The sequence below is a fragment of the Euwallacea fornicatus genome, chromosome 1 (genome assembly GCF_040115645.1).
Source record: "Euwallacea fornicatus isolate EFF26 chromosome 1, ASM4011564v1, whole genome shotgun sequence".
NCBI classification, from domain to species: domain Eukaryota; kingdom Metazoa; phylum Arthropoda; class Insecta; order Coleoptera; family Curculionidae; genus Euwallacea; species Euwallacea fornicatus.
The window spans coordinates 6,436,543-6,453,888 of record NC_089541.1 but is presented as its reverse complement, the minus strand read 5'-3'; the positions used below and the strand labels follow the sequence as shown (position 1 = coordinate 6,453,888).

At 35.3% G+C, this 17,346-nt stretch overlaps 1 protein-coding gene across 1 annotated transcript in view; it reads right to left on the bottom strand.

The window, feature by feature from the left end:
- Oamb (Octopamine receptor in mushroom bodies) overlaps positions 1-17,346 on the bottom strand; it is a 38,120-nt gene that overhangs the window by 2,426 nt on the left and 18,348 nt on the right. Inside the window, exons 2-6 of the mRNA XM_066287714.1 lie at positions 15,651-15,887; positions 11,705-11,915; positions 5,889-6,133; positions 4,809-5,111; positions 264-572 (exon numbers count right to left, since the gene is read on the bottom strand). Coding sequence (XP_066143811.1) covers positions 264-572; positions 4,809-5,111; positions 5,889-6,133; positions 11,705-11,915; positions 15,651-15,887 — 1,305 coding nt within the window. The remainder of the gene's footprint in view (positions 1-263; positions 573-4,808; positions 5,112-5,888; positions 6,134-11,704; positions 11,916-15,650; positions 15,888-17,346) is intronic.

The following is a 17,346-nucleotide window of genomic DNA, read 5'->3' as shown; positions in this document are numbered from 1 at the left end:
CTGAAGAGAAAAATGTTCCGGTTAATAAAAACTGACCGTGTTCTTTTAATTCCACTCTAAAGTTTCATTTTCATCACATCATTACTAATTGGGGAGTAAAAGCTTAGATGAAAAAACGTGACGACTTGCGGCGCAGTCATTTCGATTTTGTTTGTGAAAACGTGATAATACATTTGCAGTTAAATAAAATTAAAAAGTTAGAGCTTTCAAAAATAATGCAGCTTATTATTAATTAAACACTCGAAAGAGACCAAAATACAGACCTGCAATTGTGACCCGTCCGAGCCCCGCCGGGAATTATGAGATCCTTTGTCAGTGCAAAAGCACCTACATATAATCCTCTTGAAGGCGAATCTGAAGTCTTTGGAGAACAGGGCGTATATAAGAGGATTAATGGCACTGTTGCAATATCCCAGCCAGAAGAGGATCGAAAACATTAGGGGATTAATGCAGTCCTTGCAAAAGGCACGCACCAAATACATCGTGAAGAAAGGCAACCAACAGCATATGAACCCTCCCACGATTATACCAAGGGTTTTGGCAGCCTTGGTTTCCATCCTGAAGCGCTTCACCTGATGGGAATATAAGTTGGAGTTTAAAACAGAGTCTATAACGAAAAATTCACAACTACATTCTTCGACCGATAAGCTGCTTCTTTTTAAGTTACTAAAGCAACCCTTAAAACTTCCGCTAACTTTAATCATTTGGGTTAATTTAATTTTATTTTAAATTATTGACATTTTTTTGTTATCTATATATAAATCGTATTTTCAATGTCATTAAAAATTTTTAACCAGCATTGAAAGTTTTTGTTTGATGTTAAAACTTTAAAACTAGCAAATCTTATATTCACTTTATTCTTACCTCTTTGTACTTCTGAAAGGTCTCGTTATGATACTGGTTAGCAATCATAGACTGCTTGATTATGAAAGGTGCGTTATATACGTATATATATATATACAGGGTGTTTCCTAACTACGTGTAAAAAATTTAAAGTCGTAATTCTCGACTGATTTTGAGTCAAAAATGTCTAATATATCCGCAAATGCCTTGTTTCCAAGATACAGGGTGTTGAAATGTGACAAGAAAAAGAGATTTTATTTCCAAAATGACTCAATTTGAGTGTTTAAATTTTAGAAAAGACAATTTTTTGGGAGAATGCTTTAATGGTTAATTATAAGAATTGCTGAAAATGACCACCATTACTTCATAAGAGATCCTGTATCACAAAGACGTTGAAAGAGGTTTTTAAAGGTTTGGTGGTTGGGAGCTTGGTGGTTTGGAAACCTTTCCATGTAAATGCGCCTCGCTGCCAAACACTTACCATCAGCAAGGCCGTAAACAAAAACCATATTGGCCATTTCTTGATTAGTGTAATTAGGCATTTGAAAAATTTTCAAAACTGAGGTATAATCTAATTTTTGGGACACAGAACTAAATTCTTTCACTTTAGAGAGTAAAACACCAAAATAACATTGACTATCTTGTTTATAGTAGTGGAAGTAGCAAAAAAAACTAACAATAAACAAGTTAGTAAATATCACCAAACCTTTAGAAACCTTTAAAACATTTTTCAACGTCTTTCAGTCATCACCCTGTATCTTGGAAACAAGGCATTTGCGGACATATCTTTATTAGACATTTTTGACTCAAAATCAGTCGAGGATTCGCCTTTAAATTTTTTACACGTAGTTAGGAAACACCCTGTATATGTCGGATCATCAATAGGAAGGTTTTCCATGAAGATATAAAGTATTTAGTTCACTTTTAATAGCAAGAATAGAAAAAGGGCAAAACCAACGAATTTGCTATCACACGAGCGCTTCTCGTTACTTCCCAATCTAATCTGCCTGTCCCTTTTTAGTTTCTGGTTTTCCAGATCTCGCGAGTCCTTCAAATCCGAAGGATAAGGTACCTGCTAGTCCCTGTTTCCAACGAAGGCTCGCACACATGGCCTCTCGATTTCGCCCTTGGTGGTAGCGACCTCGTTCGACAGAGCTTTTCCTTAAGGTGGCCCTGTCAGCCTGCCCTTCGTCATATTATCAGCTCGTAATGTTACACTTTATCACTAAAGGACTAATAAATCTCCGACATATATATACATATATACATTTTTTTTTAGGAAAAATGCCTTTTTTAAATTATATATACGTTATGCATATATACAATAGAATATTTTTCGTTTGCTGATCTTGATGGTTTTAACTGACTGTTTAATAAAGAAAGGAAAAATAATTGACAATCTTAATGTTTCCTCTCGTCAATAATAAGTATTTTGGCTCCAGATTACCGAGTATGGTAATATTCATTTATCCTCCAGCTTTTCAATGATTAAAAATTTCAAAAAATGTTTCATATAAAACCCGTTTAAAATGCATCGATGTACATTTTTTTTAAATATGTTCCTGAAAAAAAAATCGTAGAGTTGGGGTCGTAACGTCAAACGTCGCTTTCCATATGTTTTTAGGATTTATTTTAACTTACGTTTTATTATTATGTGATATAGTGAAAAAATTACTTTGCTAAGTCCACCTTTTTCATAAAAAGTTAAACTGAGTTTGGATTCGATTGTGGATTTTTCATTGTATTGAGAACAAAAGAAGGAAACTGCATATTGCTCAGAGTTAGTTTTGAAAATTCCAGGCTTGATCATATGGCAAAGTTTATTTATTAATCTTGAATGAATGTGATAATTATTTTCCTGGAATGTTAGGTTAAATATCATTTTAAAGTTATATAAGTAAGCCGAGTAGGCCTTCGAGTCGTATTTAACTTACAAGAATTAAGTGGGTATTTTCTTTAAATTATATTTCCTTAGTTTGAGAGGATGTCTCTTATTCCCATATATTTAACAACCACTAAAATTTAGTCTCAAAAGGTACGATCTATAATGATAAATCTTACGCAAAGGAAACTAATTTTCTCGCAAGCCCCTGTTAAATACGTATTGAAATACATTCAAAATACAGGTTTTCACGTTTTCCATGAGGGCTTCTTCTAGAGGAAAGACATATTATTTATGAAAGCTAAATCTGAATTTATTCCAGTTTTAGGCTCTCTTCGTATAAATTTATAGAGCTGTAATAAATTTAGCACAGCAAATGCAAATGGATAAATAGAGTAATCTCTTATGTATGGTTTGACTGGAAGAATTTAGCATGTTCGGGATAAACCAACAATGTATTATCGATCGTTGTACCCCCGGGATTTGATAGGCGATGGTCCCTTAGATTTTTATGGAAAACTGTTTTTAGAATTGTTGAAAAATTTGGGCACTGGATAATGAAACTAAGTTATCTATTTAAATATTATCTCAAGTAACTCGGCTTTGCCGGTTAGATCTAAAAGTGACCGTAACGTACATTTTTAAAATATTATACCCTATTTATGTTTACATTTTCGGATACGACAGTTTGTGGAATTCTTTAATATAAAACAATACACGAATTACAATTGTTTTTTTTTGCGGATATCGAGCTTGATGAAATTCTTGCAATGTTAAATATTTTTCAAAATGATTTTTTTTTCATTTCGCACATTTTTCCAAAATTTCATTCATACATTTTGCTTAACCTGATCTACCTACAGTGTCGTTTTGAATATTTACGAATTCGATCAAACATAAACTGCGCTGTTTAGTTTTCGCTTAATTCTCCTGTTCTCCTCATAAACATCTACTTGTTTGGCTATGCATGCTTGGCAAGCAACTGCTTAGTTATGGGTTCTAATTATTTGCATTCCAATCAAGAAAAATTAATTGAAACTCGAAAACATCTACCCACGCCTTCTTCTTACATACGACATTAATCCACTAAATGAATTCCATCAACAGCACAAAAAATTGCATACAGATAATGTAAGAAAAATACGTGAAAATCAACTAATAATACATTGCTGCTGAGATACGTCTTCAAACAAATCATTATTCCATAATGTTGCGCGTTTACATCGCTTTCATTGGCGCATTAACTTTCATTAGTGTTTTCAACAAACATGCTAAATTCAGTGCTTAGATTAAAGTACCTACACATTCAGGAATAAGGAAAATTTCAAATATAACAGAAATAACAACTGCGTTTTCTTTATTCACACAACAAGATGAACATGTGAGTTTCTCAGGTTCCAAGGTTTTCACGCAGCCAAAAACTAGTTCTTGCGGTTCTTCTTGTGTTTTCGTTTGGAGATTATTCGATAATGATGTTTTTGTTTACAAAAAGACTTAGACACATTAAGAATGCTCTTAGCAATTGATATTTCTTCGCCATTTCGTAACAAACAAAGATGCATTATTTCTTAGTATTTCGAACGTTTAGTTAAAAATATTGTTGCTATTAAATATTACTGTGAAAATTTATGAAATGTTAACGCTGTGTACCTCGGGAACGTACTTTTGGTGACAGACATTATATGAAGGTTACTGCACACATCAGCTTATTAAATTCACTTGATGTTACAGGAAATACCTTGCATATCCCTAAAAGTAGAAAACCAAGTAGTATATTCGGTACTGCGCAAGCGATACGAGGAGTCGGAGACGCTTGCCGCTCCATGCGCTCTACGTATAACGCAAGTTTCGACAATTTCGAGACAAAACCAAGCATGCTCACTGATAAAGTTGTGTTAATAAAATTAAAGTTTTCAATTAGGGCCGAAATTGGTGTTATGTGGGCTATTTCGTTTAAAAATATTTTTTAAACGATTTGGTCACAGATGCGAAATCATCGATTATGACATATAAAAACTTACCAGAACTAAAAATGATGTTCGCAGATAAAAATTTAAATCTAAAGCTGATATTAGTATTTTACCTGTGCTTTAATATTCCTCTTCCCCATACGCCTATTGGTTAACTTGGACTTTCCACTCCCCAGACCTATATCATCATGCGCGCTAGGGCTGGGACTAGGAGCCCTTTCTCGGCCACTGTCCACGCTACTGGATCGCCTTTTGTTGGGAGATTTTCCCGAGTTGCAGCGATTCACTTTTAGGTGGTTGTTGCCGTCATTATTGTGTAGGTATCGGTTGCATACCATGGTGGTAGAAGAATCTTTGCCGTTGGCGGTGTAATGGACCACGTAGGAGGGATGGCCCGATGGTGAAGTAGGTGTTACCTGAAACAAATAATGAGGGTCATGTTGTAATAGGGATATTGTTAATGTTGCCAAAAATTAGGAAAATGTTAGGCATTATCTTTAAAAAAATTTAATGAAATAAGCCGAAATTGTTGAGCAAGAAATAGTTCATATTAGATGCTTGTAAATGCCTCGATAAAATGTTTTGTGCATAAGATCAAGGACCGAGAAAAAATTTAATAAAAATATCTTCTGAACCCTCTTTAGCTTAAAAGGCAAACAGGGCAATACCTCTTCACCCTTCCCCCTTCTCCTTACCATTCAATTTTTTTCTCTTTTTTCTCTTTTGTTCGCATTTTACATATGATTATTTAGGCACAGATGTTGTCTCTAGAAATATATTCTAAATATACGTAGCCCTATGAAAATCGACAACACAAGAAGAGCAATCGTCAAAAAAAATTTTCCCGGAAAAAAAACAAAACTTGAGAAGTGTTATTCCTTCTAACTTTCACCTTATTGTGGAACTGATCTCCCACACATTTTCGAGTTTTAGTAAAGTAAAGCGTAATTTTAATAGAAAAAATAAAGTTATTCGATAGTTGCTTTTACGAGGCGCTTTTCTTTCTAGCACGTTCTTAGAAACTGTTAGGAACACAGAAGACGTGGCTCTAAAGCCCAGAATTCCCATCAGCTGCATCTGCCTCAATGGTGCAGTTTCCATGAAATCGCTATGAAAGTTTTAAAATTGCCTCTTTTATTGATGTTGTTCGTATAATTCTTGAATTTATGACACACACTGTGAGTAATACTTACTGCTAATAGTTGAGGACTAGACGTGGCCGACGACAAATTTTCATTGGAGGGATAGCTGACGCTTATTTTAACCCTCTCGTGTTTCCTGTCGTGACTTCTTCTCGGACTAGGGGATGCACTGCTGGTAGTAGTGGCCGTGTAGCTGCTTCCATTAGGAGAAGCATATGGCGCTTTAGTGGAGCTGCCACGTCCTCGATGAATTCTTAATGTAAGCCGCTGCTGCTCGAAGCGATTCCCGGGGGAACCTGGAATTTAAAATTATGCCCACTTGTAGTCTTCTTGCCTAATGCACCCAATTAACTTGAACGCGAAGCGTTGTCAAAGCATAATGGTCTGATTTAATTGTATCATAAAGGGCAAACTAAGTATCCGCGCCCTTGAGATGCAGTCTGGGAAACCAGTTTCTAGGGCTCTTTCATATTACAAATTCAAATGAGCGCGAGGTGTAAGTCCTGCATTCTGAGCGAAGCCAGAAACGCTACTTCAATGTATCGAAGAACATTTCTATAGACATTATTTCCCAGGAGTTTATTTAATCATTTATTGTGTTGGTAATGGCAAGTTAATGTCTCCTCTTGTATCTTTCGTAATCACGTGTCACGTTGCCCGAATATAATACAAACCCATCCGTGTTGTTAAGATTCTTATCACGCAGCATAGGTCAAAGATTTGTTTGCTTTGGTCCCTGTTTGCTGAAGATTGGGCTTCATAGAGCCCTATAATATAGAAAGGGGATTTATTATTAACAGACAGTATTCAAGACAACAAGGAACTCAAAGCTTAGAGCTTGATGAATATTTAAAGGAGTGGATCACAGAAATTTTGAGGAAATCGAACCAGAAACCGGACAAAATCAATTATTACAAGTAAATCAGAACACGATAAAATATTTATGCGATGGAAGTTTAAACATAGCGCTGTTATGGTATTACCAGCATCAGTGTACATTTTTATCTTATGAACGTGCATAATTTAAGGGAATGTTAGTTATGATCAACTAGATTTGAATGTCAACGATTTTTCTACCAAGAAGGAGCAACAAAAATATATTTGGAAACGCTTTGATAGAGTAGTTAAAGACAGTAAGGAAGCGGGGTCGTCTTGTTTGTCTTGTGGGGAAAGGGGGTACAAAATGGCTCAGTTGTGATAATTGCCTTTAAATGGTGGTTGGTACGGCGATACGAGCTAAAGTGCCTGCAGATCTTTTTTTTGAGAAATTCGATGAGAAATTTAAAGAAAAATCGGCTGACAATCCTAGCAAAGTCGATTTCAAGTAGGCCACCTAAAACGATATAATATTTAATTTATTATGGAAAGAGAATGGGCGAACGCACGCGAACTTTCTATTTTCGACAAAGCTAACTAATATAACGGCGTGTTTCGATATTATATCAGCTCGCCATGATGGTGGTTCGGTATTTTAGTAATGACCCCAATGGCCATGATATGGATATTAACATATTTTAGGGAATATTGCTCACGATGAGGGTAGCAATGAGCTCGTATTACACAGAACAAATTCGTAACAGATTTATCTGACAGTTAGCTTATCTTAACTATTTGGTATCGAAATATGTAATTGGAAGTTGATTAATAAATATTTCAATTTCCTGAAAAGTTATTTTCCCATTTAAAATCATCCGACGTGTACTGTTTGCGATACTCTGAACTAATAACGGGATGTAATCATTGCTGGTAGTTTTTGTTTCAAAAGGATTGTGTATTTTCATTTTAACTTTACAATTATTCACATTAACCATAAACTTTATAATCAAATTTTTATACAGGGTGTCTCTAAAAGGTCTGTACAAAATTGTACCACAGATTTCTGAGGTCAAAACATGACGCTTTAACCCAATTTACCTTAGTCCAGAAGTGGACGGTTTTCGAAATACAGGGCGTCAAAGTGAAAACAAAAAAAAGCAAAAAAATTAATTTCTTGGTTGGTAATGCTGCTATCTACACAAAATGTCGTATCGGGCGGTTTTTAGGGATAAGAAATCAGAATCCGTTTACATTTTCGATGCACAATGTAGAGGGCGCTGTCAGCGCTCGATGAACCCTATTTAAAAGGGCATAACTTTTTCATCACCCGGTATAAAATTTATTTATGACTAAACTTGTGTTTTCCTACATTTTTTAAGGTAAAAAGGTCTCTTGTTAAAAATCTCTACGAGGCTTCCTTCTTGAGATACTTGAAGCTTAAAATTCGCTGCATGTCTTGAACAATAATTTTAATGTACTACGTATCTATTCTTACAGTTGGATCGAAAAAAATCAAAACTTAAAAATAGTCTTCAATTCTTATCCTTTTATTTAAATCTTCATGTTTTTATTTGTGCATACCAATTTTTTGTTACTTATGCTACTTAAATGAAATTGGACCTACTCGTACCTATTATGAGTAGGATAGGTGTTGTGGATTATTAAAGGTGCTTCAAAGTTGTGTGTAAATTTTCAAATTTTGTGCAAGTTCAATTTTTAAAATGGCCGTAGTTTACACAAATGTAGAAATGACAGATATGTTATTAGTTTATGGATTTTGTCACGGAAATGGTCGCGAAAGTGTTAGGGTGTACAACGAAAGATTTCCAAATCGATGCATACCAAACCACCAAACATTTGGTGCCATCGAGAGGCGACTTCGCGAAACCGGCAGCTTTATTCCTGTAACTGTTAATTATGGACGGGAACGTAGGACAAGGGTTCCTGAAATTGAAGAAGAAATTTTAGACCGAGTCACTGAAAATCCAAAATTAAGTACCAGACGCTTAGGTTTAGAAATAGGAGTATCGAAAGATGTTGTTAATAGAACTTTAAAAGAACAACTGCTTTGTCCATACCATATCCAACAAGTACAAGACCTTTTGCCTCCGAATCTCAATCTACGACTGGTCTTCTGCCGATTTATCCATGAGCAGAGAGAATACAACATAAATTTTGTTACTAATATTTTATTTACGGATGAAGCTTGTTTTTCGAGAAGTGGAATTACTAATTTACACAATGAACATGTTTATGCTGATGAGAATCCGCATGCTACGAAAGTGGTACATTATCAACATGAATTTAAGATTAATCTGTGGGCAGGAATATTTGACAATTTTATTATTGGTCCTGTCATTTTGCCGCCCCGATTAAGTGGTGAAAGTTATTTGCAACATATTCAAATTACAATGCCAGAATTATTGGAAGATCTTCCTTTACAACTTCGCAAGATATGTGGTTTATGTACGACGGTGCTCCGCCATATTTTACTATAAATGTGCGCAACTATTTAAATCAACAGTACCCACAAAGATGGATAGATAGAGGAAATGATGCTCCGGTACCATGGCCACCGCGCTCACCGGATTTAACTCCGATGGATTATTTTTTATGGAGGACTCTAAAGTCCATGGTATACTTCACGGCCATATATAGTGAAGAGGAACTATGGGGACGAATTCAAAATGCAGTAAACATTTTAAAGAACGACGAAGAATTGATGAATAGAGTACATTTTAATTTCTTGCGTCGGATCAATCTTTGTATGCATGTTAATGGTGGTCATTTCGAACATCCACTAAAAGTATAATTTTTTCGTGTTTATGTTTGGTATCTATGCTTTCAAATAATTTGTAATCTATTTTTAAGTTTTGATTTTTTTCGATCCAACTGTAAGAATAGATATGTAGTACATTAAAATTATTGTTCAAGACATGCAGCGAATTTTAAGCTTCAAGTATCTCAAGAAGGAAGCCTCGTGAGATTTTTAACAAGAGACCTTTTTACCTTAAAAAATGTAGGAAAACACAAGTTTAGTCATAAATAAATTTTATACCGGGTGATGAAAAATTTATGCCCTTTTAAAGAGGGTTCATCGAGCGCTGACAACGCCCTCTACATTGTGCATCGAAAATGTAAACGGATTCTGATTTCTTATCCCTAAAAACCACCCGATACGACATTTTGTGTAGATAGCAGCATTACCAACCAAGAAATTAATTTTTTTGCTTTTTTTTGTTTTCACTTTGACTCTCTGTATTTCGAAAACCGTCCATTTTTGGACTAATGTAAATTGGGTTGAATCGTCATGTTTTGACCTCAGAAATCTGTGGTACAATTTTGTACAGACCTTTTAGAGACACCCTGTATAATGAAAATCTATTTTTGTAGCGGATTAGAAACTGACCAAAGAACAAACAAGATGCTTAGAGCTAGCTCTTTACCTTTGAGTGGGAAATTAATCACCCCCGGCCCTTCCTCCCCATGTATAATGTTTAGGAGCTATACAGAAGAGGGCGAACCAAATAGATAATAAGTAATCTTGTTCAGTCTTTTAAGCCCTACAGAATGGCCGAAGAAAATGAAGGGATATTTGTTCCGTCCAATTCACTTGACGTCTTGCCTTGTCCCTCACTTTGCAAACAAAGAGCCAACGCTATGTTTCTACAGAGTTAAGCAAAACATCTGGACCGATGCACTGTCCAACTCGGTGGTGTTTTATTTGTTGGCTCCATTTCGTTCTAGTAAATTAAAATGCTGCTACTGGATAAATTAAATCGGGATCTCCCAATTTAAGGCAGAACAAATTGGTTCAAGTTTTAGTTTCGGCATCAAGACTTTTAAACTTTTCCGCCAATCAAAACCATTAGCAGCTAAGGCAAAACAGCGCTCCGGTTTTCGGGCAATGGTGAAGTTGTTAGAACGGTTTCGCTTTGTGTTAGTGTGTTTGTTTAGGGTGCCCTAGTTTGTTTTTGACATGGGTCACTTGCAAGTAAGACACTGGACAATTTACCTTCTACAATAACATTTGAAAGTGACGAGACCTAAAAATTAGATCAGCGATAATTAAGAGGCTTTATGGCAGTTTGTTAGAGGTGAGAGTCCTACCTGCCTGGAGCATTTTCGCGCTCCATTGAACTTTGTGTAATAATTTAATTAGTAAATCTTCAATCAGTGGGGCGTTGCCATTCTTTCGAATCAAAAATTAAACTTCTAGAGATTAACTTGAGACGTTGATTCGATTAAACTTTCTCCCTCCAAGAATCCGGCACTCTTCCAACTTCAAATCAGTTAGGGTCGAAAAATCAATGCTCAGGTAACTTTGGCAGAAAATTAAAATGCAAGAACATGGCTACATAGCTTCTTGGTTTTATGGTCCAGAAAATGCTGCCTATTGGCCGCTAGGCAGCGCAGTCTAATGCAGCAGTACTTTTGATTGCGAAATTAATGTTGCGATTACGATCTTGTTCAATTGGCCAGTTCCGAATTTTTTTCATATATTTCCGTATTACCGAACTAAAATAGCTCCAGAGTTAGTTACTAAATCTGAAAAAGAGACTTTTCTATGGTCCCAAGGTTCACGTCATTCCGAATTTCGAGTTAAAAATGAAAATTTACTCCAAGAAATACGTTTTTTATATCAAATTTTACTCAGTACATCAAACAAAATGACAAGACAAGAAAACTCTCGTATTAAGAACGTTTGATGGTAAATATGTGAAAATTGCTAGTTACTTCTAAATTATTGAAAAAGGTTAGTTCAGGTTAACCAAAAAGGATAATTTCATTAAAAACCAAATTGGTGCATATAACTATAACTTCTTCGTTTTTATAGAAATTAGGTTTCATATAACGTTATGAGTAGTTCAACGTAATCCGACCGGGTTTGTCAAACTTCTAATGACTTTACCAGCAGGGTAATTTGCGTAGAAACTACGAAATTAGACCGGGGCATTTGGCAATTTGTTAATTTCCACGAAAATTACCTTATAGGTAAAGTTACCAGAAGTTCAAAATACCAAGCCTCAGAGCAGCATGTTTATACTTACCAGTTATTTTGAAACCCTGATTGATCGCCTGCGTAGTCCGGATTGCCGCCCTGTATATTCTCCAATAAAAAAACAACATGACAAACATGGGAATATAGAAGGACCCGAGGGCAGAGTAAACTACGTATCCAGACTCGTTAATCAGCTCGCATTTCCAGGGACAGTGTGGATTGTCTTCCAAAAGGGTTGCGTTCGATTCGTTATCGCCCGACTGAAACGAAAAGATTCTATTAACGCTGGAAATCTCTCTGGATGCTTCTCGCAGTTTATGGAGATGAAGAGTAATGAGTTTTCCTGGTTAGAAATCAAATGCAAGGAAGCTCAACAGAATGCTTCAATAAACTCCCAGTAAAGAGCAATAGCTTAGAAAACAAAGTTACAATTCAATTATTCATTCACTACTCTACAAAAGCTCTCGCAAAAGGCACATCTCCCCGAAAATCTCCTTTATGGGAGCTCCTGAAAGCACGTGTTTCACTAGTTCTATAGAGGCACTTAAAGTAAGTTTGCAGAGCTCTATTTCAATAAAGAGTTTAAGAATTCCTGGAATACCCAAACAACCCACACAGCTAACGTTCAGGAAGAATTATGGCACTAACTTTAAATTCTAAACTTGTCCATTTACTTCCATGAAGGAGTTTTCTATATGTGCTAATTTGAAAAATACTGCTTTAGAGCGTTTTAGTAGGAATTTCTACATCTGAAACGAAACGTTTCTTAAGTGCACAGTAAAAAGTGAATGCTTGAATGATATTCAATATTTTTATTTTTGATTTGAGTCTCTATACAAAAATTGTTCACCACAATGTTACCTACAACCTCCTTAAGTTTCGCACAACCTTTCTGGAGCGCCCTGTATATTAAAACACGTTATTGAGTATTCGAAGGGAAATAACATACATATATATGCCAAACGTGCATTTTCTCGAGTTAAGGATATCAATTTACAGTTTTGTCTGCGTATCTATTAACTATAAATGATGTTGAAATGAATCTTCGACTTGCAATAAGTAATTTTTCAGTAATTTGAGAAGTTTAAATTTGAATGTTGTGTAAATATTCCTATAGGGCATTCAAGGTAAGAAAATATTTAAAGGAAGCACTATTTCAATTAATTTTTTAATTCAAACGAATGTTCTATTACCTTCAATTGGTCCTATATTCTCAACCTATATACATCTACTCGATAGTAACAACACAACTTACTTAATTCAAAACAAGTATTCACTTCTTGTGTGTGGGCACTGAGCCTAATGGCCCTAAAATGTAAGAAGGGCTGATAAGTCAAGCATTAGGGTTAACTGCGGAAAGTGTTACGCCTGTTTCCTTATCGAAATTGGCTACGTTCTAATAGAAATATAAAGCTCTTGTTTATTGAGATATTCTGGATTTACTCAGAAGTACAACCTTTGGCATTTCACTGCTCTTGACTAGTAACGTACAGGATTGATTTTCTGCTAAAAAATTGCATTCACTTTCCTTGAATGAAAGTCGTAGGCTCGCAAATGCGAGGTGTATATCAAAAGCGAAAAAATAAAACGCGGAAATGGGGGCGTCTCTGTTCTCGAGGGAACAGAAAAAGGAATGGAAGAACTATTGTCTGGAATGTCGTAAATAATAATGATCCTGGATCCACGCAATCAAGGGTTGAAAAGGATGTACTCCTTTCAGATTTCGGAGTGATATAGCCATAGCTTTTACCAATTGTATATGATCTCAATTTATTAACTCCAAGCTTTCTTTCATGTGGAGGGCAAAAACTGTACAAAAGTATTAGGGCAATCCCAATGGTATAAAAGTGGCAGAAATTTTTTCCCTATTTTGCGGCTATCCTACACGGCAATCTATTTAAATGGAAAAGTCACATACAGCAGTCAGAATATTCTGTAAATTACCTGTCAGCATAAGCTGCATGTACAGGATGTCCCATTTAAAGCTGAGATTGAAAATTACTCAAAAAAGTTTCAATTAAGAAATTATCTGGTAAAGAGCGAGCCATATGAAGATAATGGTTTTTAGCCAAACCGTCATTTTAAGGTCTTTTCATGGGCAATTTTTTTTTCAAATGGCAACTCCGTATTTTTTTACAGATTCTCGTAGAACTTCAAAAAACGAATATCTTTTATTCGAGCAATTTTTTTATTAGACGTTTGGCTGCAAAGTTATCTTTGATTTTTGCCCAATATTTGAGATAGTCGAAATTATTGCTTTTTTTCTAAAAAGTTTTACAGAGCATATTCTGTTTAAAATTCATGACAATCCTTGTATCTAATCAAAAAAATTATTCCTATGGAAACAAATATTTTCTAAAATTTTCTGTTATGAGAGTCTACCTTATGACGAGGGCTACACGAAATCGAGATTATTTTTTCGACAATAAATCTGTTTTGTGTGAAATTATTCAAATTTTTTTTTTTATATCAAAATTCAATAATCGAAATGGATTGCTACACTTTGAATGAGAAATTATGAATGGTTCTTATTTATGGAGAGCCTGGAAGAAATGAGAACGTTGGAAACAAAAAACGCAATCGCTCCCGAAGTGCAACACATGAAGGCAATCAAACAGCAGTTTTTGAAATTGTTGCCTTTGATCCCCATATAAGTTGTTGTCAAATTACTGCTGACTCAGGAATCTCAAAGACAGGTGTCTAAAGAATTTTGAAGGTGAAATAGTACTATCCTTTACACATTTCATTACATCAGGAACTCCACGAAACTGATTTTGAAAACCGAGTCAATTTTTGTAATTGAACAAGGAAGCAATAAAATCAAAATGCAAATTTCTTCTCCAAAGTTTTGTTTTCGGATGACTCCACATTCACACACCTTGGTACAATGAATCGCCATAATCTGCATTTTTAGAGTGCTGTAAACCCACACTGACTTAGAGAAATTGAACATCAGAGGCCATGGTTGGTGAATGCATGGTGCGGTATTATTGGGGAATAGTTAATTGGGCCTTTCTTTATTGAAGGAAATTTCAATGGAGAAATATACCGCAATTTCTTGCGTAATAATTTTCCGGAATTGTTAGAAAACATTCCACTTGCGATTAGAGGGGTGATGCAGTATTAACATGACGGCTGTCCAGCACATTTTTCTAGAATGTCTCGTGAGGTTCTGGATGAGATGCACCCAAATAGATGGATTAGACGAAACGGTTCAGTGAACTGTCCTCCTAGGTCGCCTGATTTGATCACACCAGATTTTTTCCTCTGAATTTTTTTAAAGGAGAACGTTTATGCAGAAGTGCCAATAACTGCAGATGACATGAAAAGGGGAATTGAAAATATGTGTTAATTGATAAACTGGGAGATTTTGCGCAGAGTAAACAATTCTTTTCGAATAAAAGTTGAGAGGTGTTTGAAGCAGGAAGGACACTCTTTTGAACATTTGCCTCCATCAGTTTCACAAATTAGGATTTTAAATTAATTGGTCAAATAAAAAAACATATTATTTTTTCATAGAAATAATTTTTTTAATTAAATACAAAGATTGTTATAAATTTTAAACTGAATATGCATTGCAAAAGTTTTCTACAGAAATATGCAATAATTTCGATTATCTCAAAAATTAGACAAAAATCAAAGATAACTTCGCAGCAAAACGTCTAATAAAAAAAATGTTCAAATAAAAGTTGTTCATTTTATCAAGGTTTGCAAGGATCGATAAAAAACAGGAGGTTGCCTTTTGAAAAAAAGGTGCCCTTGAAATAACTTTTTGTCTAAAAGTCACTATTTTTATGACGTGTCCTCCTCTTTACCGGACAACTTTTATTTGAAACTTTTTTTCATACAACATACCGTTTTTGAGTAATCTTCAATCACAGCTTTAAATGGGTCGCTGCATTATCTCCTGGAAACTTGTTATTGTTCGATGACTACGTTTATTTTCAGATTTTCTAATTTCCTATTTGAAAATGTCTCCACCGTTACAACGTTACCTTTGAATCTTTCCATCCGACCAATGGCGGGAAGCAAATCACGAAACTAAGTATCCACAGTCCAGCCACCAGCATCTTGGCCCTAGATTTGGACATTATACTGGGATAAGTGATAGGACTGGTCACTGCCACGTATCTATCCAGTGAAATCGCACACAAATTCAGAATGGAAGCTGTACACATCCAGACGTCCACTGCTAGCCAAATTCTACACCAGATATTCCCGAAAGTCCAAACCTGGAACAAAGGAGAACTTTAAAGTATCTAGATATATTTTTGTCATTTTAAAAAATGTAATTTGTGATTGCCACTTTGCAGAATATTTGATAGTCGGTCTGTATTTTATTTGTCTTTTTAGCACCGAGGAAATGTTTAAATTACAGCGAAATGTCGACCTGACGAGAAATTCAATTTTTCCTTGTCCCTTAAACCGACGAAATCTGATTAAATATATATGAATCCAACTTGAATGATGGTAAAAACAACTAGTTTGGTAGTTCGTCAATCGACTGTAGGACTTGACTTGGCGAAACTGATCAATAATGTTTGATCAAGATAATCCAGGTTATTACACTTAAAACTAGTAGATGACAAGAAAGGGGGAAATTGAAGTCGAGAATAATGATTTAATGTGGGCTGTAAATATCCGTCACTGAGCCATAAACCAAGTAATTTTATTCCATATCTCCCTCTAAGATTGAAGTTTTTTAAACTGAACCAGTATGTCGAATGAATTTTAAATTCTCCCATCTCCCAATGCAATATTTTGTCAGGTAATAAAAACATAAGGGATTCGCCGAGCTAAAACTTCTATCTGTCTTCAGGGTTTTACGTTAGTTGGGACTTGCCTTAGTAGGCGATTTGTCATAGGAGATTTAGGGGATTTAGTGGCAGACGAAAGTTGTTTAACGATGGAATTTTCATGCAAATTGTTTGAGCTTGCAAGCCTGTGTAATCTCAGGATGTAATTAGATTTTTCGGTCTGAGTTCATTATCGAACTTTGATGATTTTTTACATTTTTAATGTTCCACGGCCATAAATCACGTTGCAGGGATTTGTTCTCTGAAGAATTCAAAGACGTGACAATAACCTCCGCCTGCTGCTGCTGTATTGTGTCATCAATTTAATTACCCGCTGAAGCGGAAACAAAAGAGGCGGCATTATCTTCGTTTCTCCTGCTTATAATTCAAAAAGGTTATTTATGACTTTCTTATAGAACGGTAAATATCGTTTTGTAGATACAGAAGAAGGTAAATTTATTGGATCTCCTTTTAATTTCCTATTCGGGGAGAAAAAATTTGGGGAAACTCCAAACATTTAGAGATTATTAAATTCTTCCTCTGCAGTTTTTGCTGGGACCGCATTGGCAAGAATAGATCAGATATCAATAATGCGAAATGGCCAAGGGAGTAATTCAAATCATTTACGGCTCATTTTCCTCGGGGGAACCTGGGAGCAAACTAACCAGGATCCTGCAGTTCGGATCATTACCCACTTTATTTTAACTGCAGAAAGTGTTTTGATCAAAGGCCACGCTCGTTGCGACAATTGTTATCTTTTGATTTTTGTCCTTTCAGTTCATATTTCTCACGAGTGTCGATCATTTGCCCTGGTGATTTAAGGGGTTCTTTGTAAACACACAAACCCTTAAATACTCCGTTAATAACATAAAATAACTTGAAAACGATCTTCTGG